Source organism: Onychostoma macrolepis, chromosome 02 (genome assembly GCF_012432095.1).
Source record: "Onychostoma macrolepis isolate SWU-2019 chromosome 02, ASM1243209v1, whole genome shotgun sequence".
In the NCBI taxonomy this organism is placed as follows: Eukaryota; Metazoa; Chordata; class Actinopteri; order Cypriniformes; family Cyprinidae; genus Onychostoma; species Onychostoma macrolepis.
The window spans coordinates 12,905,531-12,930,329 of NC_081156.1; the positions used below are offsets into that span (position 1 = coordinate 12,905,531).

The window sequence follows — 24,799 nt, forward strand, 5'->3', positions numbered from 1 at the left end:
TATGTTGCTGCCTTAACCCATTTGTGCCCAAATTTTTCTGAATGTTTTCATGCATATAGTCGTGTTAATAGTGTCCTATGTGAACATGTTCTGCATTTATTTTCCCCAGGTTTTAGTTTTTTTTCTTGAAAATCGTATTTGAATGTGCAAATATGTTGTATGCACCCCTTCAATGTCAAATTTGAATAGGAGGAGAACATTTGGCATCTAACTCAAATAACTGCTTTCAACAGATAAATTTTTATTCATGAACAAATTTATTATGTATAAAAGTCGAAGAACATTCGATGTGAACCCAAAAAAGCTGCGTCTAGCTTATAATCTGTTGAATATGAATATACAACAAACAACAAACCCATGTGTCTTAAAGTGGTGGAACACAGTGCAGAACAAAGTGCAGCCATTAAGTTGCCCCAACAGGGCATTTTGTATCAAAAAGTTAAATGAAAATAAGTAAATACAAATAAATAGATATGTACAGTGCCCTCCAATAATATTGGCACCCTTGGTAAATATAAGCAAAGGCGGCTGTGAAAATAAATCTGCATTGCAACTTGTAATTTTAACTGAACAGAGGAGAGAACACATATTATTATATTATCATATATAATGTCTCATTGTGAAATAAATGCTTTCTCTAGTTCATGTTGGCCACAATTATTGGCACCCAATTATTGCAACGTCCTTTTTCCAAGATAGCAGCTCTGCGTTTTCTCCTATAATGCCTGAAGTGTTTGGAGAACACCTGATAAGACATCAAAGACCATTCAATCATACAGAAACTCTCCAGATCCTTCAGATTCACAGCTCCATGTTGGTGCTTTTTCTCCTCAGTTCACCCCACTCATTTTCTATAGGGTTCAGGTCAGGGAACTGAGACAGTCATGAAAGAAGCTTCATTTTGTGCTCAGTGACACATTTTTGTGTTGATTTTGATGTTTGTTTTGGATTATTGTCCTGATGGAAGATCCAACCACAGCTCATTATAAGATTTCTAACAGAGGCAGTTAGGTTTAGATTTTTTTTATCAGTTGGCATTTATAATCATGTGGAACAGGAAGTCATGGCTGGACAATTTCATGCTCATAGTCACCCTGGTGTGCTAAAAAATGTAAATATGAATGGGAATATACTTCAGAGATATTTTACTCATAAGAATTTCTTGGGGTGCCAATAACTTTGGCCAACATGCATTGGAAAAAAAATTTTTATTTCATCATGAGATTTTCTCCCCACTTTCAATTGCTTTACTTCAACTGTTTTTGTGAATTTTTTTAATGAAAGATCAAAAGCATAAACAATGCAGATTTATTTTCACAGCCGCTTTTGCTCATATTTACCAAGGGTGCCAATATTAGTGGAGGGCACTGTACATTTTCTGAAGAAAATGTGAGTGGTGCTTGCTGTGGGAAAACTCGGCACTAGACACTAATAGTAACTCTAATCACGTTAACATGTTAATTGTGCTAGCATTATGCTAACAACATGTTAACACAAGTAAAATGTTAAAACAAAATTAGCATGATTAGCATGTTGCTATAGCACAATGTTAACATGTTTTAAACAAACTGTTAGTGTGATTAGCATGATGCTAGCAACATACTAACACGATTAACATATTAGCATGATTGGCATGTTGCTAACAAGCTGTTTTTAACAAGAAGGTAACATGAGTAGCATGATACTAGCAACAGTACACCCCCATTTCCCCATGATATTATATGTACTTACAAGTCATTTGCCCACCGCTTGTACTTTTGACTAAGTATACAAAAAACTATAGATCTTTTGTAAGATTTGTTTTGTTTGGATGATTCTAGAGACCTTGATGATTATGTAGATATATATATATATATATATCAACAAAAAATACTTATTAGTAACATGAAAATGACCTTTCTTTGGGAGGGTTTGCCTTTGCCATGCTTCCTGAAAATAGGAGTAGGAAGTTGACAGCCTCATGTGACAGGAAGGAAGTGAATACCTTTTTTCCCCCCTTGAAATCGTTTATTTGGTCACTGAGATATAAAACATGCATAACATCTAGAACAACGTGATCTCACAGAATTCCGTGTAATGTTCACAGACTTAATTAACCTCCGAATCTGTGGTGGCATCACGGAATCGCCGAAAATTCGGTGATGGGCTCACAGAAGTGATACCAATGTAAGTCAGTGACAGGCATCAGCCGTGCTCCACGCACGGAAACCCTTAGCATCAATATGCCGACGCGATACTGGGACATTTATCGTCATTATTGTTCAGAACTGGGTAGGGTAGGGTAGGGGTGGGGTCAGGTACTCCAGTGAAAGTATAACTGCATCGGAGTCACTCTTTTTACGTTGAACCAGTGAATCCGTGCATGGACCACGGCTGATGCCTTCTGTGAGCCCATCACGGCATTTTCGGCGATTCCGTGATGCCACCACAGATTCGGAGGTTAATTAAGTCCGTGAACATTACACGGAATTCTGTTAGATCAGGTTGTCTAGAAAAATACTTACAAAAGGAAAATGACAACTATAAACTGCGGCATCCATAGTTGCCGGCCGGGACACACCAAGCCGACGGTCGGGTAGTTTGTTTGGTGTGTTCCACTCATCGGCTCTCGTCGGGCTCACGTCGGTGGTAGTTTGCCCGATTCAACATGTTGTCGAATCGGCGTCGGGACCGTCGGCGCGAGTGAGAACTCTGATTGGATGTTCAGTTTAGCGAAGGAGTCAGTGCCCTAGAATTAAAGCGCAAGTGATTAAAACAAGCATGTAAATGAAGGCGGTACAGACAGAAGGCTGTTTAAGGGCCTTTCTTCAACTAGGGGCACTTTTAGCCTTGTGAAGTTGAATAAAAAAAACTTGTTCAAAAGTCATGTAACACAGTCTCATAGGTTTAAATAATTTGTCTAGTTTTAAGGTCTGTAAGAGGACAAACTTAGATTACAAGAGAAATTGTTAATATTTTAAATTTTTCTGACTTGCAATGAACAAATGTCATTTCCACCACATCCCAATATACAGCTGTTATTTAAAAATTGAATAAATTATGCCACTTAAGAATTGTCTAAGATCATTTTTCTAACTAGTTTTACCAGTTTCTCCACAATGTACAATAATTATACATTTGCCAATGAGATAAATTAACTGCCCTATAAGGACCAAATGCTGAACTGTACACCTGTCACACTCTGAAATTTAATATTGGTTTGGGTAAGAGCTTATTAGAAAATAAATAACTTGAATTTTTATATTAAGTAGAGCATGATCTCATAAATTGTGGATACATTTTTAATGTGTGATGAGAACTTTTTCAATATTTTTAAAAAATGTGTGGTGATGGAAATGACAGGGTGGTGGTGGAAATGACAGGGTGTTGTGGAAATTACAATGAATTAACGTGAATGTAGAGAAACAGCAGAGATATTTATTAGAAAATGTCTTAAACTCATCACACTCATTAAACTCAATTCACAAAGTCATTAAACATATCAGTTATACTTTGTAACCATAAATGTCATTTCCACCACAGAGGCAGTGTTGTGGAAATGACATTTCTGTAGTTTTTTGTGAAAAAAAATGGAAGATAGTTTCACTGATTAGCTTTGAATGAATACTTAGCATTTCATGTATGCAAAATACTCTTATTTAACTTACAATTTTTAGCTTTTTAAAAACACCCTTGAAGTAGTATGCTTGGAAATTATGTAGAATAAATATATTAACTATATATAAGCAATATTTACCTTGATTTTTCTTCCATTTGTTGTTGATGAAAATTTAAATTCCCTCCATGTCCAACATGTGCTCTGATGTCACTGAACATTTCCATAGAAACCACCTAAACAATCTTTCACACAAACCTTTTAAAGGGACATTACAGTGTTGTGGTGGAAATGACACCAATACTGTGCGACAGCTATATTTTGTATAAAAAGTAATATTGATAGTGGTCTCACATTAAATACTATAATGTATTTTAATTATTTTACTAGTGCTTAATTCAGGTACATTAATAGTTACCAGATAAGTCATATTTTTAAACTGTATTTTCATTGTTGAAGTTTAAAAGTCTGGGTGTGCGACAAGGAGAAAACAGTGGTTTTGACACCTATAAGGAGGTTGAAAAGTATGAAAAAATCATAATAGAAAGGTATAACAAAGTTTTAAAGGTGGTTTTATTGTTAGTTTGACAAAGAAAGAGGAATTTGTCCAAAATTATATGTATTTTTAAAAATATGGCCAAAGAACATAAAAGTGCCCATAGTCTAAGAATCACCCTTAAATGTTACGTGATCTTTCCAACCTGATCTCATGAAAGTGCGTATAATAGTACGCCAAATAAAACGAAAACTCGTAAAGAACTGATCATATGTGGAGATAGGAGAAACCAGAAGGACAAACATCACTGCAACACTGCACCGTCCACATCTGGGCTTTATAGCAGTGTGGCAAGACTCAATCCTCTCTTCAGTTAAGACACATGAAAACACACTTGGAATTTGCAAAAAAGCACCTAAAGTACCTTCAGACTCTGAGAAACAAGATTCTCTGGTCTGATGAACCTCAATTCTAAGCATCACGTTTGAAGGAAACCAGCTCTGCTCATCACCTGCAGAGTACCATCCCAAAAGTAAAGTGTGCTGTTATCAGCCTCTTGCTGTGGGCCTGTTTATCAGCAGCAGGGACTGAGGAACTCATCAGAGAAGAAGAAAAGCTCAATGCACCAAAATATTGAGATAGCCTTAAAGAAAACCTGGTCCAGAGCATTCAGAACCTCAGACTGGGCAGAAGATTCACCTTCCAACAGGACAATGACCCTAAGCACACAGAAAGAGTGGCTTAATTATAGACAACTCTGTGAATGCCTGTGGCTGGGCCAATCAAATATTTCTGGAGAAACCTGAAAATGTACATCTGCCCCCATCCAACCTGACAGAGGTGAAGAGGTGAAGAGAAGAATGGCAGATAATTGCCAAATGCTGATGAGCAAAGCTTGTCGCATCAAACAAAAAAAAGGTGCTTCAGCTAAATATTTAGTTAAGGGTATGAATACTTATGCAATGTACTTATTTCAGTTTTATTAATTTTTAATAAATTTACAAAGTTGTGACAAATGTTTTTGCTTTGTCCATATGGTGTATGGAGTGTAGACTGATGTGGGAAAAAAAGTAATTTAAAGCAGTTTTAACATAAGGTAGCAACATAACAAAATGTGGGAGGGGTGAAGGGGTGTGAATACTTTTGCAAGGCACTGTATAAGTTATATATAAATTAAACTAACATCTAACTGAAACTTTTCAGAAAACGTTTCATGAACTCTGTTTAAATTTCTGTGCTTAAAGTATGTTTTGAAAATGTTGTTAAAGACCACAAACCAGTGAACAAACGTTATTTTAACGTAACCGGAAGAATGTTTGTTCATAACTTTGCCAGTGCACCATAAAGTTATGAAAACATTATTTCTGAATGTCTAAAACATTATTTATTTATTTTTTTCAGAGGTTATACAAACATTAAGGAAACATTAAACATTTACATTATTGATTTTTCTCTGAACATTACAAAACAAGCAGTAATATATATATACATATTACATGTACATTTAGTCATTTAGCAGACGCTTTTATCCAAAGCAACTTACAAATGAGGAAAATGGAAGCAATCAAAATCAACAAAAGATCAATGATACGCAAGTGCTATAACAAGTCTCAGTTAGCTTAACGTAGTACATGTTGCAAGGTTTTTTAAAAAATTATATAATAAATAAAAATAAAACAGATAGAATAGAAAGAGAATAGAGCAAGCTAGTGTTAGAGGCCTTTTTTGCTTTTGTTAATTGTATAATAAATAAAAAGAAGAGGAATAGATATAGAAAAAATAGAGAAGCTAGTTTTTTTTAAGAAAACAAGCAGTTAGTAAATGAATAGAGTGCAAGTCTAAAAGGGGCGTTTATTTATTTATTTTTTAAGAATAGAATTAGAATAGAGAGTGCTAGAGTTAGAGGCTCAAATAAAGATGGAAGAGATGTGTTTCTAGCTGATTCTTGAAGATGGCTAAGGGCTCAACTGCTCGGATTGAGTTTGGCAGGTCATTCCACCAGGAGGGAACATTTAATTTAAAACTCTGTGAAAGTGATTTTGTGCCTCTTTGGGATGGTACAATAAAACGACGTTCACTTGGAGAACGCAAGCTTCTAGAGCGCACATAAGTCTGAATGAAGAGGAGAAATGAATTTAGGTAAAGGGGTGAAGAGCCAGTGGTGCTTTTGTGTACACACAGTATATAGTAACATCTAACTGAAACTTTTTAAAAAAAACGTTTCATGAACTATGTATAAATAATGTGTCTGTGCTAATGTTTTGAAACCTTTATTAAAGACCAGAAATCTGTGAACAAACATTCTATTAACGTAACCCAGAAGAATGTTAGTTCATAAATTGGCCAGAACGCCAAAGAGAGAACTAAAGTTCTGAGAACGTTCTCTGTTAGCTGGGATTTAGTTCAATGTTGTTTGAATTCAGTTCAGTAACTGTCAATGTTGCAAAGTTTATCAATTACGAAACAACTTCAGTTCAGCTATAAGAAGCTCTAGAAGGTAACAGAATTGTTATTATTGTTATCGGTGAAATTAAAACGGTATTACTGAATACGAATTGCCATTTAAACTTGTCACTGCTAAGTGAGGGTACAATCAAATTTGAGCACAGACAGTAATGCTGTTCCTCTTTGTAAACAACTGTGTCATTCAGCTAATTCAAATTCAGCAGGGATATTAAAGGGGTTTGCTTCAGTACAGTGTTTTTAATCTCTTCCATATTAGCAATGGAAAGGTCATCTTCTTCATTTGGTCTCTTTAATGTGGATGCGTTTAAGACTGATGATCAGATCCACTAATGTGTTTATGAAGCCATGCTGTAGCACATTTTCATAAAGGTTCCTGTACTATGGCAGGCAGATGAGCTCGTCCGTTTTGACTTGGAGCTGGAAGGGAATGTGTAATGAGTCCTATGCCGTCAGGACCCAAGACCATCCACAAAGGCCCCGAGTTGCCATAGGGATGGCATATCCATAGCAACAGAAGGAGCCGGGGGTGAGCGGGATTAACACCACAGAGTTGGGTAACAAATGACGTTAACGGGTGAAGAAGAAGAAGTGACACATTTCCTGTTTGTGCTCTGGGCCCTTCAATACTGTACAATGTCTTTAAGCATAAAATCCAATTTCAAAATGTATGTTTCCTGGAAAAAAATTATACAGAGGAACTTATGTAACAAAAATTCAATTATGTTAGGTAACTGAAAAGAATTACATCAATAGTTCTCGTATTTTTGTGAATTCAAAAGCCGTTAATTCATCCCTGAGACATAAACATCGAATGTAGGCGCACATACAATAAGCCAATTATACTTTTTCACCACTGAGAGTAAAACTAAGTCAGAGCCATAGACAAAACATACATAACTCAACAAAATATCTGTTAATATATATATATATATATATATATATATATATATATATACATATAAAGTTATTACAGCAGCATCAGGATCAATGTATAAAATTGACAGAATAAAGAAAAATCTATTTGGTGCTGCTTTGGTCAGTTCTGTATAAAGAAATCTCACCAAGACTGTATTTATTTGACCAAAAATATAAAAACAGTAATACTGTGAAATATTAATACAATTTAAAACAACTGTATTCAATTTTAATATATGGTAAAATGTAATCTTTTCCTGTGATGGTAAAGCTGAATTATATCTTGAATAAATATCCACGATAATGCTGATTTGAAAGGTGGAAATGTATCTATTCCTTGTGAGAACTAAATATAAAGGTGCTATAAATAAAGAATGAATATCAGTAGCTTTTAATTTTGGCTGATTTGTTTTGTCTAAGTGATCATAATTTTTATATGTTGCTAAATTGCGGCCTTTGTTTGGAGTATTGCTGTGAATAGAGATAATAATTGTTAAATAATTCAGAGCACTAATTTGATTCGTCACACATTACTAATCTATTATTTCACACAACGTGTCAGTAATGTGCAAAACAAAGCTTGCCAATGCTGTATATATCAGTAGGCCTACACATTAAGTGTAAGTGTGTGGCCAACAACTAAAATACTAATGCACAGTTTTGGCCAAAAACAAGTGTAAATTTGTAAATATGAAATTTTAACACGAAACTGTAGCCAGGCTGAATTAGTGTGATTAGATTAATGAACATTTCCACCAAAATGCTGTTTGTGTGGCATGTACCTCTATACTGTTTTAATAACAACATTTCAAATCTGACATCTTGCTATTTATACAAGTTTTTCTTCTAGCTTCCTGAACCTGTATGTGAACTGGCTTGTTTTTATTCTGTTCAGATGGGGAGTTGTGCCCTCCTGCTCTACCACAGACATCTTCATCCTCTCCAGCAATCCCATCAAATCATTATTCTTGTCAGTCAGACCTGCAAGAAGGAGTCCGCTATCACCGACTAAACTATCTGGACGTGTTTTGCACAAATAGTCAGACTCCTCCACAGAAACATGTTCCTCAGCCTGAATCATGCCAAGGAACTGGAAGTAATCTTCTTTGAGGAGATCTACCTACGGCTTGTCATACTTCTTGTAATGACGAATTTTCTGAAATGCTTGTTTACTGATATCCAAGCTATTTTTGTAAATACTAAAATTATTTTCTAAATTGCAATACCAAGATGATTTTGTATGATCATGTCTCTCTGTATGTATTTATACATTGTTACAAATAAATGCAGTTTTTACAAAAAACCTGCTACTCATCAAAGCATCCTGAATACGCGTACTACTGTTTCTACAAAAAAATTAAAGGAATAGGTCACCCAAGAATTTACATTTTGTCATAATTTACTCACCCATATGTCGTTCCAAACCTATACCTTTTCTTATGTTGAAGAATTTTAAACAGTTGTTGGTCCCCATTGACTTCCATAGTAGGGAAATAAATACTATGGAAGTTAATTGGGACCGTAAACTGTTTCATTTCTTATGTTCAACATAAGAAAGAAACTTATACAGATTTGGAATGACATGAGCGTGAATAAATGATGACAAAATTTTCCATTTTGGGTGAACTAGCCCAACTGTTTTCAACAATGATAATACACTGCTCAAAAAACAAACAAACAAAAAAACATAATAATAATCAAATAAAGGAACGCATAAATCACACATTTGATCTCAATGAATGAAATATAAGTTTCAAGAGAAGTTGAAAATCTTTTGTGGGGAATAAAATGTGACCCCGGACTACAAAACCAGTCATAAGGGACAATTGTTTTTTTCAAATTGAGATTTATACATCATCTGAAAGCTGAATAAATAGGCTTTCCACTGATGTGTTTGTTGGGATAGGACATATTTGGCTGAGATACAACTATTTGAATATCTGGAATCTGATGGTGTAAAAAAAAAAATCTAAATATTAAGAAAATTGCCTTTAAAGTTGTCCAACTGAAGTTCTTAGCAATGAAAATTGCTAATCAGAAATGACGTTTTGATATATATGGTAGAAAATGTACTAAATATCTTCATGGAATGTCATATGCTAATGATATTTTGGCATAAAAGAAAAATCAATAATTTTGACCCATAAAATATTGTTGGCTATTGCTACAAATATAGGCCTACCCATGCTACTTATGACTGGTTTTGTGGTCCAGGGTCACAAATGATAAGACAATGGTCAATGGAAGGCAAAATCATCAACCTGTTGAGGACTTGATTCTAAATCACACTAAAAATTTAAATTACCAGCTGATCCAACTTTCATGAATTTCATCACAGCAGCTCATAATGTAAGTCAATAGTGCGTATGGTCCCAAAGTGCCTGTATGCACTCCTGACAACATCTAGGCATGCTCCTGATGAGATGGCCGATGGTGTCCTGGAGGATCTCCTCCCTGACCTGGATCAGGGCATCAGTGAGCTCCTGGACAGTCTGTGGTGCGATTTGGCAGCTTTGGATGCTCTGATACATAACCTCCCAGAGGTCCTCAATTGGATTCAGGTCTGGAGAACATGAGGGGCAGTTAATGGCTTTAATGCTTTCATCGTTCAGAAGCTGCCACATGAGACCAGGTATCATCATGCACCAGGAAGAACCCATGAACACTGCACCAGCATAAGATGTGACAATGGCTCTGAGGATTTCATCCTGGTACCTAAGAGCAGTAAGGGTACTGCTGGCAAACATGTGGAGCTCTGTGCGACTCTCCATGGATATTCCTCCCTAGACCATCATCGATCCACTGCCAAATCAGTCATGCCTGATTATGTTGCAGGCAGGTTAACAGTCCCCACGGCATCTCCAGACTCTTTCACATTTGTCATAGTCTCAATGTGAACCTGCTCTCATTCATGAAGATGGCTCTTGGCTCCAAATGTGGATCTGCCAAATTGATAGTTCCCTGACAAATGCCAATCGAGCTGTACAGTGTGGGACACAGGTTCCACTATAGGACATCTAGGCTGGTTATGAGCTGTTCCTGTGCAGGAGCTAGTTGTTTAGGACCAGCACATGATCAGCTGGCATGCTTCGAAACATACCTAACCAGCATATGCTGTTTTTTTCAACAGGACAGAAGTCTGCTGGAGGTCATTTTTTAGGGCTCTGGCAGTGCTCCTCTTGTTCTTCCTTGCCCTCCTATGACCCTGTCCAGCTCTCCTCGTGTAACAGCCTGTCTCCTGGTATCTATTTTTGCGTATGTATATATCTTAATAAATTGCCAGCAGCATAAAATATAGCAAGAAAATAGTTAGCTCACATCTGCAAACAATACATGCATTGAAAGCTCTCAATAAAAATGAGATGATACTCTGTGTTAAATGAACGTTGCAGAAACATCGCAGCCGCCCCTTTAGACACTCTATCTGAGGAGGATGCAGCGGGATAAATGAACAGTGTGGGCTGCCATCACTAAAGAGCTTACAGCCTCTGACAATAATTAGCCCATTGGACCTGAGGCACGTAATTGCGACATCTATTTAAGTCTGTGCTATTGATGAACCACTCTGACCTGCCGGGGAAGAGGATGGCCTTTGTTCCCTCCCAGGTGAGAAGTCTGCTGAGGCAAAGCGACCAGCTGTGAACTCAATTACCAGAGAGGTGAGCTGCCTGCTCTATATACATATCACAGGTCTGCAAGGCTGTTTCTCTGGGAGGCAGAAACTGCTAGAGACAATGAGATTGTGTGAAGTCTAGCAACAATGATTTTTAGAGTTAGAACAGGTTTGAATATTAAGTGTCATTAACAAAATAAGGCCCTAAGTCTGACAAATCTGTGTTCAAAGGACAAGGATCATTTTTATTTTTAAGATTAGATTTTTTTTTTTTTTATTCAGCAAGGACGCATTAAAATGAAAAAAAAAAGTGACCGTAAAGACATTTACAGTATAATTAAAAGATTTCAAATAAATGCTATTCTTTCTTCTTCTTTTTTTTTTTTTTTTATCAAAGAATCCTGAAAAAGTGTAATGGTTTGCAGAAAAACATTAAGCAGCACAACTGTTTTTAATAATTAGAAATGTTCATGATCATGTGGCACTGAAGACTGGAGTAATGGCTGCTGAAGATTCAGCTTTTTCACCAATAGTGTACAAAATAAGTCCAAAAAAAGTATTATTAAATAAAAAGATTGTTTGTTTTTATTTGTAAATGGCGAAAGAAAAATTAGCTATCTCATGAGGTCATACTAAATTGTATATAAGCTATATGAGGTATAAAATAAATTTATAATGAAAAAATATAACTTACATATATGAGCTATAAACAAACTTAACTATCACAAATGTATAAACACCTGACTAGAGTAAGTATCAAACCACTGAACAGAAATTGTCATTTTTGAATGAACTATTATGCTCACCAATTTATTTATGAAATATTATTCCAATATAAAATATATGTTCTCTCTATTTAAAATGTAATTTATTCCTGTGATGGAAAATTGACTTATTTTTTACTGTAGTACAGCGACGCCTTCTGGTGGTCAATCACTACACGATGCAGGAGAAGCAGCATACGGATCCCATTAACCTCATCAAAGTCATATGAGCTGTACATTGCTCTCAATAACGCATCTTGAGAGCGTATAAAACATGCTGTGTGACTCTCAGCAGAAATTTCTCTTTATAGATGCCCTGATACAAACTAAGTGACATATAAATACAAAAATCCAGACCTTCCGGACGTCCAGAGCGTTTCCTGCGTCATGACGCACGATTGATCAGGTGGGAATTTAGTTTATCTGTTGTAAACTTATTCGTAATTTATTCTGTAAAATGACATTTGTGGCTTCACAAAGCTGTATCAGCAAAGCAGTACATTTTTAGTGGGTTGACTCTTTTGCCTTGTAAGATGGCGAATTGTAGTGACCTGTGAAGGAACATATCTGTACTAACCCACGTTGCCCTTTACAAAGAAAATGTTTTTTTTTCTTTTGTCTATTAATTCATTTAAATCTTTATTTTTTCCCCATGTTATCTCTCTCTGAGTTAAGAATAGTATTTTTTTACAAAAAAGTAACGGGCTAATTGACATTACCATGTGGCTTTTGGTGCACTATTAATTATGTTATCTTGTGTGGTTTATTGAACAACCTTGGGTGTTGTGGCATTGTTAATGGATTTGAATTGGGTTTAAGTGACTAAAGAGCTGACAGAGGTGTTAAATATGCTTTGTTACAGACTTGAAGATCTGCATTTTTAAATCATTGAGTGTTCAGTTGCTGCAGCATCTCTCAGATTCAGCAAATGTTACTATGTCTTTTGCAGTGGTGAAAGGAGCAGGAAGAAATTTGCTGTTGAAATTGACACATATGATTAATGTCCTCCCTTCTGGAAAATCCAGGCTGGTGTCTGTGTTCTGGAACATGGCGTCTGGTTTCTAGCTGGTCTAAGCAGCAACCCATGTTCCACAAACAGGCCTGACCACTTAAAAATGCTGGTTTGTTGCTGCTCCAAGATGGTCTACCAGCTTTCATTATAGTTGTTTGTCACACATGTGTATTTGCAGTTGCCCAAACTTGTAAACTGGTTAACACATAGTATTTTCACTAAGCTACCACGGTGTCCAAACTTTCAGCCTTCTCTAAGATTAAGTGATTTCAATGGACAATGTCAGGACTGCAAAATATATGTGTTGGTTCTAGAAACAGAACTAGGCCTACCTTTTTGTTTAATAATGGTAAGAAATCTTAATAATGCCTTAATTAGTTGTTTTGATTAGTTTTTCTAAGAAGCAGAAGACATTCCCTGTGTCCAAATCACATACCATCCGCCCTAAATGGCATCCGTGATGGGGTAGGTGACATAATTGCTTTGGGTCCCACAGTATGACGTTGCATAAATGAGTTAGGTGTGGCCCGAGATCTGTCTGCTTTCTATGGCTGTAGTCGTCAGACGTCCTTTTTGCTCTCCTGACTAAATTCATTATTCATTCATGGTGTTGTATTACTGAAGTTTCAATTGGTGATCTTTTTAATTTCGGTTGTGCTTTCGTTGATTGATGCTGGCACTACAGTCAGTGTTGTGTCGTTCTTAACCAAAACATCAGTATCAAAAGCTGATATACAATGATTGAAGATTTTAGATTAAGTGAAGTGTTGCAAATCTGAAGCTGTGCAGAAAATCTGTGAATTGCATGAGAGTTCTTTAGACAACACTAATTTATTAGGCATATTAGAATGGATTTTGAAGTATCATGTAACAGTGGAGTAATGTAGAAGACTGGAGTATTGGCTGCTAAGAAATTAAGCTTTGCCATCACAGTAATAAATTACATTTTAAAATATATTAAAATAGACAACATTATTTAAATTATAATCCTTTAAAAAATTACTGTAACTTATAATAATTCAAAATATTACTGTATTTACTATATTTTTTGATCAAATAAATACAGCCCTTCTGAACATGAGTTCATTTTTTTTTTTTAAATCGTACCATCCCCAAACTTTTGAATGGTGTATTTAATTTATTTTATTTTAAAATTCTAAAAATCTAAAACCTAAAATGTTTGTTGTAAGAAAAAATTCCACTGAGACGGTGTCAGATACGCACCCACTCAAAAAAAAAAAAAAAAAATGATACATATATAATTTTTTTAGAAGGGAGTAATAAAATGTCACAGTTGTCAGTTTTTAACAGATATTTAACAATGCGTCTAACTTGTTTGTAATATGCCCTATTATTTATTATCCAAATGTATTTTCTGCGAAGGAGTATTTGAGAGGTGTTTATGAGCTCCTTTAATTTGAACGAACTGCAAGTGTCTATGTATGGAATTATTTCAAAATAATCAAAAGATGTAGCGCTGATATATGACTATCAACAACCTAAAACCACCAATCGAAAGAGACCGAAAGAATTTCCCTATTTTTGATAGTGGCTATTACCTTCCATTCAACAGACCATTAGCTAAAATGATTTAAAGGACTCCTCTCTGTTTTTTTTGTGTGTGTTTTCTTTTTTAACCAGCCTGATACTAAATGGAATCCAGCATCATTTATTTTCAGAATCTGCTGATGTGTCTGTATTAGCATATGAATGCAGACCCTCAGAAGATCAGCACCTCTCTGTTTCTGAAAGTCTCGCCAGCAATTCATAGCAGTTATGAATAGCATCCATTCGGTCTAGTCATCAGTCTGAGTCCCAAAATTGCGTCCATTTAAGCAAAATTCAAAATGACATTAATTCAGTTTTTGGTCACAAGGGCAGGAACAAGAAGCAAAGGTTTATTCAGTAGAGTAATGAGAGAAATGAGAGACAGCTGATTCTTGAAATTGAATCGCATATGACCAATTGTGCTTTCAGACTCTCCAAGGTCACTAGCTGTTCAGTTTGACCTACAACTGACAAATGGCCATAATTGCTGTGTTGATGTCCTTTAGATTCTTTATTTAGTTGTGTTGAGGACTGTTCTTCTAAAATATGATAAAAGTTAGGCTAAAAGTTAGAGAAAGTCTAAAAATGTACCTACTTTGAGTATCTACAGGATGGTAGTCATTTATCAATACACTGGAGTAAGACATCTACTGCATAAGTATGTAAACATTTGGTGTCTCAAAGTCGAAGGTATAACCATAACTGCTGCGACTGGTCTTCTGATGTGATGTGGTCCGTAGAGGTTGAGTTATTGCACTTGAATCATAAATAGGACTGGGAATCGAAGGGAAGTGATGGAAAAGGTATTAAGGTCAGAGGTCACCAGTCATGTTTATCTCGGTCAGTCAGGTGTTGAGTTGAAGTGCAGTGAAGAAAAGGATTACATATGATACTCCGATGTAAAGTGTGAAGAATAAGGTGATGATAACAGTATGGAATGTAACACGTGGGAGTGTGACTAATAACAGTGAAAAAAATCACACCTGGACAGGCCTATAACTTAACAATTGTTCTGATTACTGTACACATATGCAGCTTTTATGAACAACTGTCAGTAGAAAAACACAACCATTCAGAAGCTGGGGTTCAGTAAGATATTTTTTTTTTATATAAGTAATATACTTTTATTCAACAAGGATGCATTGTATTGATCAAAAGCGGCAGTAAACACAGTTATAATATTTCAAACATTTCTATGTCAAATAAATGCTGTTCTTCAGAATACCCTTAAAAAAAGTAATGATGTTGAAACTTCAGATTTGCCATGACAGGTATAAATTACATTTTAAAATAAGTTAAAGTGGAATGTTATTACAATATTTCACTTTTTTTTTTATCAAATAAATGCAGGCTTGTTGAGCATAAGAGCCTCAGAAAACATTTAAATCTAAATCTGACTGACCCCATACTTTTAAATAAAGTAAAGCTGCGTGTATTATATTAGTAATATCGTTATTGGAATATATAAAAATGATTAGGGATGCTAATAGCACCGGATGCTAGGATGCTGCCTCTGACAAAGGTTTCCCCTTCTGCGGTTATTAATCACTGAATCACTGAATTGTTTTGGAGGCACATCACCTGATAGCTACAGTAGTTGTATGTTCTCTTAGTAGAATGCTTTTTCTATGGATTGAGCCTTGGTGGTTCAGATATCGTCATTCATGCTTTCCTCTTTACCTCCACTTCTGGGTAAATAAACTCATTGGGATATTTTTCCAATGCCTTCGACACAAAACCCTGCCCATCTCCCACTCTCCCTTTCCTGGTCTATTTTAAGGACCCAGGGAAATGAAAATTGGAGTTTTGAGGCTTTTGATTCATGTCTATTAACTTTGAAGCTAATACCTTGTCCTCATAAAAAGTAACAAACTTCACTTTTAGCAGACATTTACATTTAAAATGTAAGAACTGTAACAATATTGTAGCAGTGTTAATGATTTATTGGTTGGTTCCTTCCTTCATTTTTGTTTAATCAAATGTATTTAATCAAACTCCCTCCCCCAGTACCACCTGTAAATGACTAGCATGTGGCAAATCATGTTTTGGTTGTGATGTAACTAAAGTCTATTTGCTAATTTTTTATTTTTTATTGCTAAAACTAACCTTTTGTACCGCCACTATCCTGTAGACATGCACATTGAGTCAGGACACAAAGCTCAATGGGTGTTGCTAAGACTAATAAAAGTAAAATAAATATACATACTTGTCTTTTTATGCTTTTAGACTAAGTACATATATTATTGTAAGTATTATTATTAATATAAATAAACTGAAGGGCGTTCAGGAAAGGTCTCTACACATGGCCAGAGAAATATGAAGGTATGTCAATGGTTGTTTATCTGTACTCTTTCCTCATCTCTTGATCTGAAAAGCTCGGGGTCTGTCCCCAACCACAGGAAGTTGGCAAAATTCTTCATAACCATATCAGGACTTGTTTGTCGTGATATATTTGTCATATTGGAAATTACCTGCTATAACGAATAGAGAGTTTTTGCTGTAGAACAGGGTATTTTAGTCACAAATGATAAATGATGAGATTACCCAGGTATGAATGTGTATTTTTGTAGGCGTGAAGTGTGATTGATTAAATCTAACTTTTTTTAGTGGGTTGTGTCACGGCACTCAGTGTGTCAAACTGCTTTTTGTGAGAAAATGGCTCGAGTACAGAGACTCCCCACTCATGTCAGGATTTTTGTCATTCTTCACCTCCTCCCGGACTGCTACAAGTGTGCGTCAGTTTGACGGATCCCACACCCTGTCCTCAACGTCTGAGGAACGGGTCAGACCAGTGCTACGGGAATCCAGTGAAACTGACTAGTAGTGTCCCTGTGTAGAACATGTGCCACATGGTGTCTCAGAGTTGGAGGGCTCACTGACTTACACATATAGACATGTATGTCATTGTTGCTGTTAAGATTTAAAACACATTTCATTGTGATATAAGTTGAAATAAAGGCCCAGATTATCCATAAGCGTTATACCTTGACATATGCAAGTAAACTGGTTTAATTTTATACTAGATATCTTTTTCTTAGAAAAGAGTGTGTACAATGTAAGTTTGCCGCATTATATTATGTGGCAAAAAAAATGAATTAATTGTTTTAGTGTAGTCGTTGTTAATTAAAATGTAAAAATAATAATAATTTTTTCGTTAATAGAATACAAATTTGAAAAATTCAGTGAAAAACTTAACTTAAAAATCTAAACATTAAATAAGTTTCAGTTGAAGTACTAAAATTACTTTTTAAATTTAAAATAAAAATGAAGCTAAACAGAAATATAAAACATAAAAATTGTAAACACATAAAATGAGTAAAATTTGAACTAAAATTTCAATGAAAACTAAATAAAATAAAAGCTAACTCAAAAGAGTAAAAATAAACTATACTAAAACAACCCTAATCTGCTTAACACCCACCTACACTACACATTATGATTTATTATATTTATTTGCTTTATACCCAGCTAATGATGAACATAGGATAATTGTTAATTGTGTATATTCTATTTTTTTTTTTTTATAGTCATTATTATTATTATTATTATTATTATTATAATTTTCTCCCATTTTTCCATTATTTCCAGTCTTTTGCGTATTGGTCTTGCTCTCACTGGATAGGCCCATATTTGTAACCCAAGGCAAACAAAAGACTTTTCATTGTTGAACAGTCACCGCTCCATTCTCGCCTACTTCCAATGCATAATAAAAACCTGACCAGTATGAGAGCCAATCACAGACCAGCCTCACTCTCAAGAGCCAACTATTGAGTTTAGAGGGCGGTTCCTGTCAGATGAATGCAAGTTGCAATCCCGAAACCAGGCGGGTGTTGTCTCTTTAGAATGAGCTGCTGCTCAGGTTTATATTGGGCAGGGAGCACGGCCTGTCACTGTCTTGGCAAAACTCCCACTGGAATACATTCCTCCTTACTCTATCACTCAGTTCACTGGTGAAAACCCGCTGTGGTTGAGGGCCACTGAAAGAAAGGATAAGGACACTGGGAAGAACCAAAGTTCAGAGACCGTTCCATTGCTTCCCTGGGTCTCTCATTCATTTATTTGCCCCTGCGGGGCAGTATTTTAGTTAGTTTTTGATATATTTATTTATTTATTTTTGGCTGGGGTGACTGAATCAACAGAAAGACAACAGGTAAGCTCAAAATATACTTCTTTTATATATATATATATATATATATATATAAGCTTTATTATGAATTTGAATCCCTGACTGTGTCCTAACAAATTATTTGTTGGGGTAGTTAGTGTGACTGACTGGGAAATGTGATGAGACACTTGATCCGCTCAGCTTGGGCCAAATCTTCGTTTTTTGTTTCCCTTCTGTTTATGATTCTAATTTTTCTTCTGTGTATTGGATTTGCTGTGATAGTTTTTTTGCTATACCAAAAAAAAAAAAAGTCAAGTGAGTTCATCTGATTCTACGACAGGATAAATATCTCTGTTTCTCCACCTCACCAGTTTGACTGGCTTTGCACTTTGCACTATTAGTCATTCATTAGAGACCAGGTAGTACAGATGACATCAACCTTTATCGTCACCACATGAATGAGTTTAGTGATTTGTTTGATTTTCTTGGAGATTTTAGGCATAATTTATATGAATTGAGAGATCATACCACAGTGAAGAGTTTAAAAACACTTATGAGCAACTTTGTATGATTCTATGAGCATGAGCTTTCGGAGAACAGTAAGAGATTTTTTTTCTTCGGTGGTTCTGTTATGTTCCGATGAAGCAGGTGGTGATGCATTAGATGTGTAGGCAGAGCAGTGACGGGTCTGTTTAGTGTATTTTGTCATCATAGTCCATTGTTTTCCTGCCGATCAACCCACATACAAACAGCTGTGGAGAATGACATTAAGTCTTTATAGTACTTAATGACTTTATTAAGTAGTTTATAGTGTTCTGTTTGCCTGGTTGGATCCCATGTGTGTTTTCAGTAGTATATATCACTGTTAAAAGTAAAGGTTTTTTACTGGCATCTACAGTTCCATGACGAGCCTTTAACATCCAATGAACCTTTCCAAGTTATTTGGATGATTAAAATGTTCTTCACATTGGTTCTTTGAAGAACTGATCACTGAAATGGTTGGAGAACCCAAAATATTTCCCAAAATGAGCATTGCTGTGAACATGTCTGTTCATTCAATCTTCTGGCAAAACTCCACCTTGACATACATAGCAAGAAATGTGGTGATGAATGGTCTGGTTTTCAGCAACTGTAACTGTAACAGCACAGTGTCTTGTTTTATATAGTTTCCCAACATTTTTCCACAGGCATTTACTATTAAATACTCACAAATCACTTCATGACCATTTAAAAATGAGCTGGTAAAAGCAAAATGGTGACCAGATCTCTGTTATACATCCATATCTAGAGTTTAGGTTACCATGTATGATTTAAAACAACCATCATGTGCCAATCATACAAACTGTAGTACACTCAGAAAAAAACTGGGGCAACATCCTTTCAAAACCTTTTATACTTTTTTTAGGGTGCCACCCTAGTGACAGCTTTTGTACCATTTTTTTTTTTTTTTTTTTTGAGAGTGTAATAGTTATAGTTCAGCTTTGGTAACATCATGTACCACTCAGGTTCACTTGGCCAGCTGTTTCCTGTTTGCTTTTGCTGGGCTGTCATTGTTGACTCTGACTCTACTGTCTTTCTGATAACGGCTGGCCAGCCTTTACTAGCTGGATTGTTATTGTCTGATCAGCTTGGTTTAACACGTTTATTTATGTCCTCCAGTTTATTGGTTGTCTGAAGAAATAAAGACAAGATGTTTCAAGAGGTGCTTTCAAACATCTTGAAGTTCTACGACTATGTTCTGCAAAGAACTGGTAAGAGTTTATTGCATTATGCTTTTTAGATGAACATAAACCATCAATATCGCTGGCGTATTTAATGTGTTATGCACTAAAGCTTTAAGATTGGTTGTAGCTTCACTCATTTGTTGTATAAAGTGCTACAGTTCGGCCACTGGTAATGCAAAATCTACTGTAGAAGGATATAATACAGGCTTGTTTGATGTGGCTGATCAGTTGCTGTGTAATTTGCACAGATGCCAGGGTGCGGGATTATCCGCTGATGCAGAGTCCCATTCTGATGACGTTCATCTTGCTGGGATACGTGTTCTTCGTTTTATATGTGGGACCACGATACATGGCCAATCGGAAACCTTTCCACCTCAACACAGCTATGATTGTCTATAATTTCTCAATGGTGGCCTTCAACGCCTACATTGTTTATGAGGTAGGATACTCTTTCATTCATTTAAATGCATGTTTGGGAGAGTAATTTAAGGTATTGCATCTCATAGCTTTACCAGAACTGATGTATTTGAGGAGAACCACTATAGAGGATTAAAGATCCGGATGATTCAAAAATGTATTTTTACTCACCCTCGTTCATTACAGAGTCTTATAATAGTAATTCTTCTGTAGATCACAGAAGGAGAAGTTTAACAGAATCTTCATGCTGGTCTCTTCCATATAATAAAAGTGAATGGTCACCATAGCTGCCAAGCTCCAAAAATTACAAATAGTCACCGTAAAAGTAGACTTTTGTGGTGACTTTGTATGACAACCAGACTGACAGTGTTACAGAACATTTTTAAAATACGTTTATGGTGCTTTTTGTCATTTTTGAAGCTAGACAGCCTATGGTTACTATTCACTTTCATTAAATGAGGATGACCAGTGTGAACATTCTGATAAACCGGTTTTGTGTTCCACAGAAGAAAGTCAAAGGTTTGGAATGACATGAGGGTGAGTAAATAATGGCAATTTTAAAAGACCATGTTACCATATTGTTGTACTTATGTGTAATTTTTGACCTGCCTGATGCAGTTCCTAATGTCTGGCTGGGGAACAACATACACTTGGAGATGTGATCTCTGTGACACCTCCAGCAGTCCTGAAGCTCTCAGAGTAAGTTTATTATAAATAATAAGAAATGCTGCTTGAGCACCAAATCATATGTGACCCTGGACCACAAAAACAGCCATAAGGGTTCATTTGAAAGCTGTATAAATAAGCTTTCCATTGATTTATTGTTTGTTAGGATATGACAGTATTTGGCTGAGAGAAAACTATTTGAAAATCTGGAATCTGAGGGTGCAAAATCGCCTTAGCAATGCATATTACTAATCAAAAATTCAGTTTTGATATATTTACGGTAGGAAATTTACAAAATATCTTCATGGATCTTTCCTTAATATCCTAAAAATCTATCATTTTGACCCATACAATGTATTGTTGGCTATTATACCCGTGCTACTTATGACTGGTTTTGTGGTCCAGGTTCACATATTAGAATGTTTTCTGAAGGATCATGTGACACGGCAGTCTGGAGTAATGATGCTGAAAATTCAGCTTTTCCATCACAGGAATAAATTCCATTTTAAAATATATTAAAATAGAAAAATGATATTTTAAATTATAAGATTATTTCACAGTATTACTGGTAAATGCAGCTTTAGTGAGCATAAGACATTATTTTTCAGAAGTTCAGGTATGTCTCTGAATACATGTGTATATTGTGACAAATCGTGTTTCTCATTGTCTCCTCAGATGGTTCGGGCAGCCTGGTTGTTCTATTTTTCCAAATATATTGAACTTCTAGATACGGTAAGGATAATGTTATTCTTATTCCTACCTTATTAGTATTCCTGCTATGATTATCAGTGCTCTAAATTTGTGTTGCATTGCTGTATGCATTTTTCAAGTGCATAGGCACAATATACAGTACAGTAGCTTCCTCAATAACTACAGGATGATTTGTTACACGAGTTAACAAGAACTGTGTCTGTGATCCAGGCATTTTTTGTGTTGAGAAAGAAGCACAGTCAGGTGACGTTCCTGCATATCGTTCATCATTCCGTCTTACCCTGGACCTGGTGGTGGGGCATCACTCTTACACCTGGTGAGTTTATCCGTGCTGCTGTCACTGGTTTCAGTAGTTATTAACTGGTTTTGCTTCAAGACCCTGATTGTATATTGGCCATGAAGTGATGACCCAAACAGTACTAAAACTGTATGTCATATAAAAAAGTCTGTGATTTTAGAAACCTGTGAAATTAGGTGACATTTATTTGTTTCTATAAAAGATTTCTAGGTTAATAAAAAGATGTCCAGTTTCATTCACTCTATTTATTTTCATGTTAAAATGACAGCGGGTGGCATGGGTTCTTTTCATGCTGTGGTGAACGCATGTGTCCATGTCATCATGTACACCTACTACGGTCTGGCTGCTGCAGGGCCCCGCTTCCAGAAGTATCTGTGGTGGAAAAAGTACATGACTGCAATCCAACTGGTTAGTGTTAACTCATTTAATTTAAATTCTAAAACTTTTTTGTAATTAAAGGAATACTTCTCCCAATAATGAAAAGTTGCTGATAAACAGACTAATTTGGAGAAATTTAGCATTACATCATTTACTCACCAATGGATCCTCTAGAGTGAATGGGTGCCGTCAGAATGGGAGTTCAAACAGCTGATTAAACCATCACAATAATCCACATGACTCCAGTCCATCAATTAACATCATGTGAAGCAAAACGCTGTGTGTTTGTAATAAACGAATCCATCATTAACTTTAAACTATTTGCTTTCACCTAAAATACAACTCCTCGTATCCATAATATTCCTTTCTCTAGTGAAAAATTCATCTTGTCTGAATCAAGAGAGAAATGTAAATGGATCAAGCACCATTTCAAGCGAAAACAGTCCAAAACATTTCTAAACAAATGTGTCAATGGATTTTGATGTGAGAGGTCAAAATGGTTGGATGATGCGTGATTATGAATAATAGCCAGAAGCAACGGTTTAAAATTAGATAGTTTAAATGATGTATTTGTGTCTTACACACAAGCAGCTTATTGCTTCACAAAACGTTTATTCACAAACTGGAGTCATGTGGATTACTTGTGAATTATTGTGAATCCATTGGTATTCATTGGTGAGCAAGTGACGTAATGCTACATTTCTCCAAATCTCTTCTGATGGAGAAACAAACTCGCCTACATAGTGAATGGCTTGAGGATGAGTACGTTTTCAGCAAATTTTGGTTTTTGGGTAAACTTTTGTTTTAATGTAAACTGTATTTGTATCAGTGATTCATCATATAAATTGAGATTTAGTAAAATTATAATTTATACTTTATCTTCCAATTCAATGCAATTGTCATTGCATTCTATTTAGTCTATTCATTTTTTCTCTCTTAAAAAATACAGCATAACATTTATAATAACTTATTTTCTATTGTATTTTCCACAGATTCAGTTTGTGCTGGTGACTGGCCATATCTCTCAGTATTACTTTATGGAAAAGTGTGAATACCAAGTTCCCATCTTCATTCATCTCATCTTGATCTACGGCACCTTTTTCTTCATCCTCTTCTCAAACTTCTGGATCCAGGCCTACATAAAGGGAAAGCGACTACCTGTTTCCACTGAGGACAAACCCAAACAGAACGGCATCACCACTGTGATTGAGCCTGTGGTAGTGGCCAATGGCAAACACTTGGAAAATGGCACTGTGCACAACACTAATGGATTTGCCCACAATGGGAAAGTGAAGGAGGTCTAAATGGGCCAATCAGAGACATTGTTGTTCAATTATTTTTGTCAAATTTAAATTTTTTTTATGATTGCATGGGAGATGAAACGGCACATTGGATCTGGCGGTGGGTCCCCCTTTCTTAGTATTTATAGATGTTGGAGGCTGGGGAGCACTATGCATGAAGAGAATTTGTCCACTGAAGTTGTTGACGTCACTCTGAAACCTGACATCACGTCTGTGGTTTAATCCGCTTGACCTTGCCTTTTTTTCCCCTGGCATATGAGTCTCCCAGTTGTTTGCACACTGTACAGTTTTCACAAATCTAACTCACACTTGACTGTAAATAAATATTTTCTCACAGTTTATTGGAAATGTATGAGTTGTCCATTTTTTTTTTTTAAGAGTTTGTTTCTAACTTATTAGTTAATAAACGCTTTTTATAATAAACTGTATTTTTTGCTTTACGCTCTGTTTGTGAAGTGGATTTTTATTCAAAAATGAATTGAAACATTGTTTACATTATTGGCACTTCTCCATACTGTTAAACATGCTAATATCCAGTAAGTCTTGAAAGAATTTTGAATACTTCCCCTTCAATATGAGGCAACCCAGAAGTTACAGCATTTAGACTGCTTAAGACATGAGCAGCCTCACACGTAATATCAAACATGGTCCACTTGGTGTGAATCTTTTTTGCATATGCAATGTCTGTAATGCTTGGATGTTTAATTTTTAGTATAATTCACTGATCGCTAGCCATCGTCCTGGTTAGTTCTCATATCAATGTATTCACAACACCATGTCTCAGTCATAA

The 24,799-nt window shown here is 35.7% G+C and overlaps 1 protein-coding gene across 3 annotated transcripts; it reads left to right on the top strand.

Annotated features, from left to right (window-relative positions):
* Positions 1-11,109: 11,109 nt before the first annotated feature.
* On the top strand, positions 11,110-24,449 carry elovl1a (ELOVL fatty acid elongase 1a). Of its 3 annotated transcripts, none has more exons than XM_058758941.1 (8): positions 11,110-11,131; positions 20,174-20,265; positions 20,487-20,677; positions 21,274-21,354; positions 21,997-22,053; positions 22,243-22,348; positions 22,599-22,738; positions 23,701-24,449. In XM_058758941.1, the coding sequence occupies exons 2-8, from the start codon at positions 20,205-20,207 to the stop codon at positions 24,010-24,012; spliced, it is 948 nt and encodes a 315-aa protein (XP_058614924.1). In that variant the 5' UTR covers positions 11,110-11,131; positions 20,174-20,204; the 3' UTR covers positions 24,013-24,449. The 3 variants fall into 3 exon arrangements, with proteins under 3 accessions (XP_058614924.1, XP_058614909.1, XP_058614916.1); XM_058758926.1 differs by lacking the exon at positions 11,110-11,131 and adding an exon at positions 12,005-12,255; XM_058758933.1 differs by lacking the exon at positions 11,110-11,131 and adding an exon at positions 18,257-18,559.
* The last annotated feature ends 350 nt before the right edge of the window (positions 24,450-24,799 follow it).

Coding starts and splice junctions, on each gene's coding strand:
- elovl1a (XM_058758941.1), top strand. CDS start 20,205: ATGTTTCAAGAGGTGCTTTCAAACATCTTGAAGTTCTACGACTATGTT. Junction 20,266..20,486: donor CTATGTTCTGCAAAGAACTG/GTAAGAGTTTAT, acceptor TAATTTGCACAG/ATGCCAGGGTGCGGGATTAT. Junction 20,678..21,273: donor ACGCCTACATTGTTTATGAG/GTAGGATACTCT, acceptor TGCCTGATGCAG/TTCCTAATGTCTGGCTGGGG.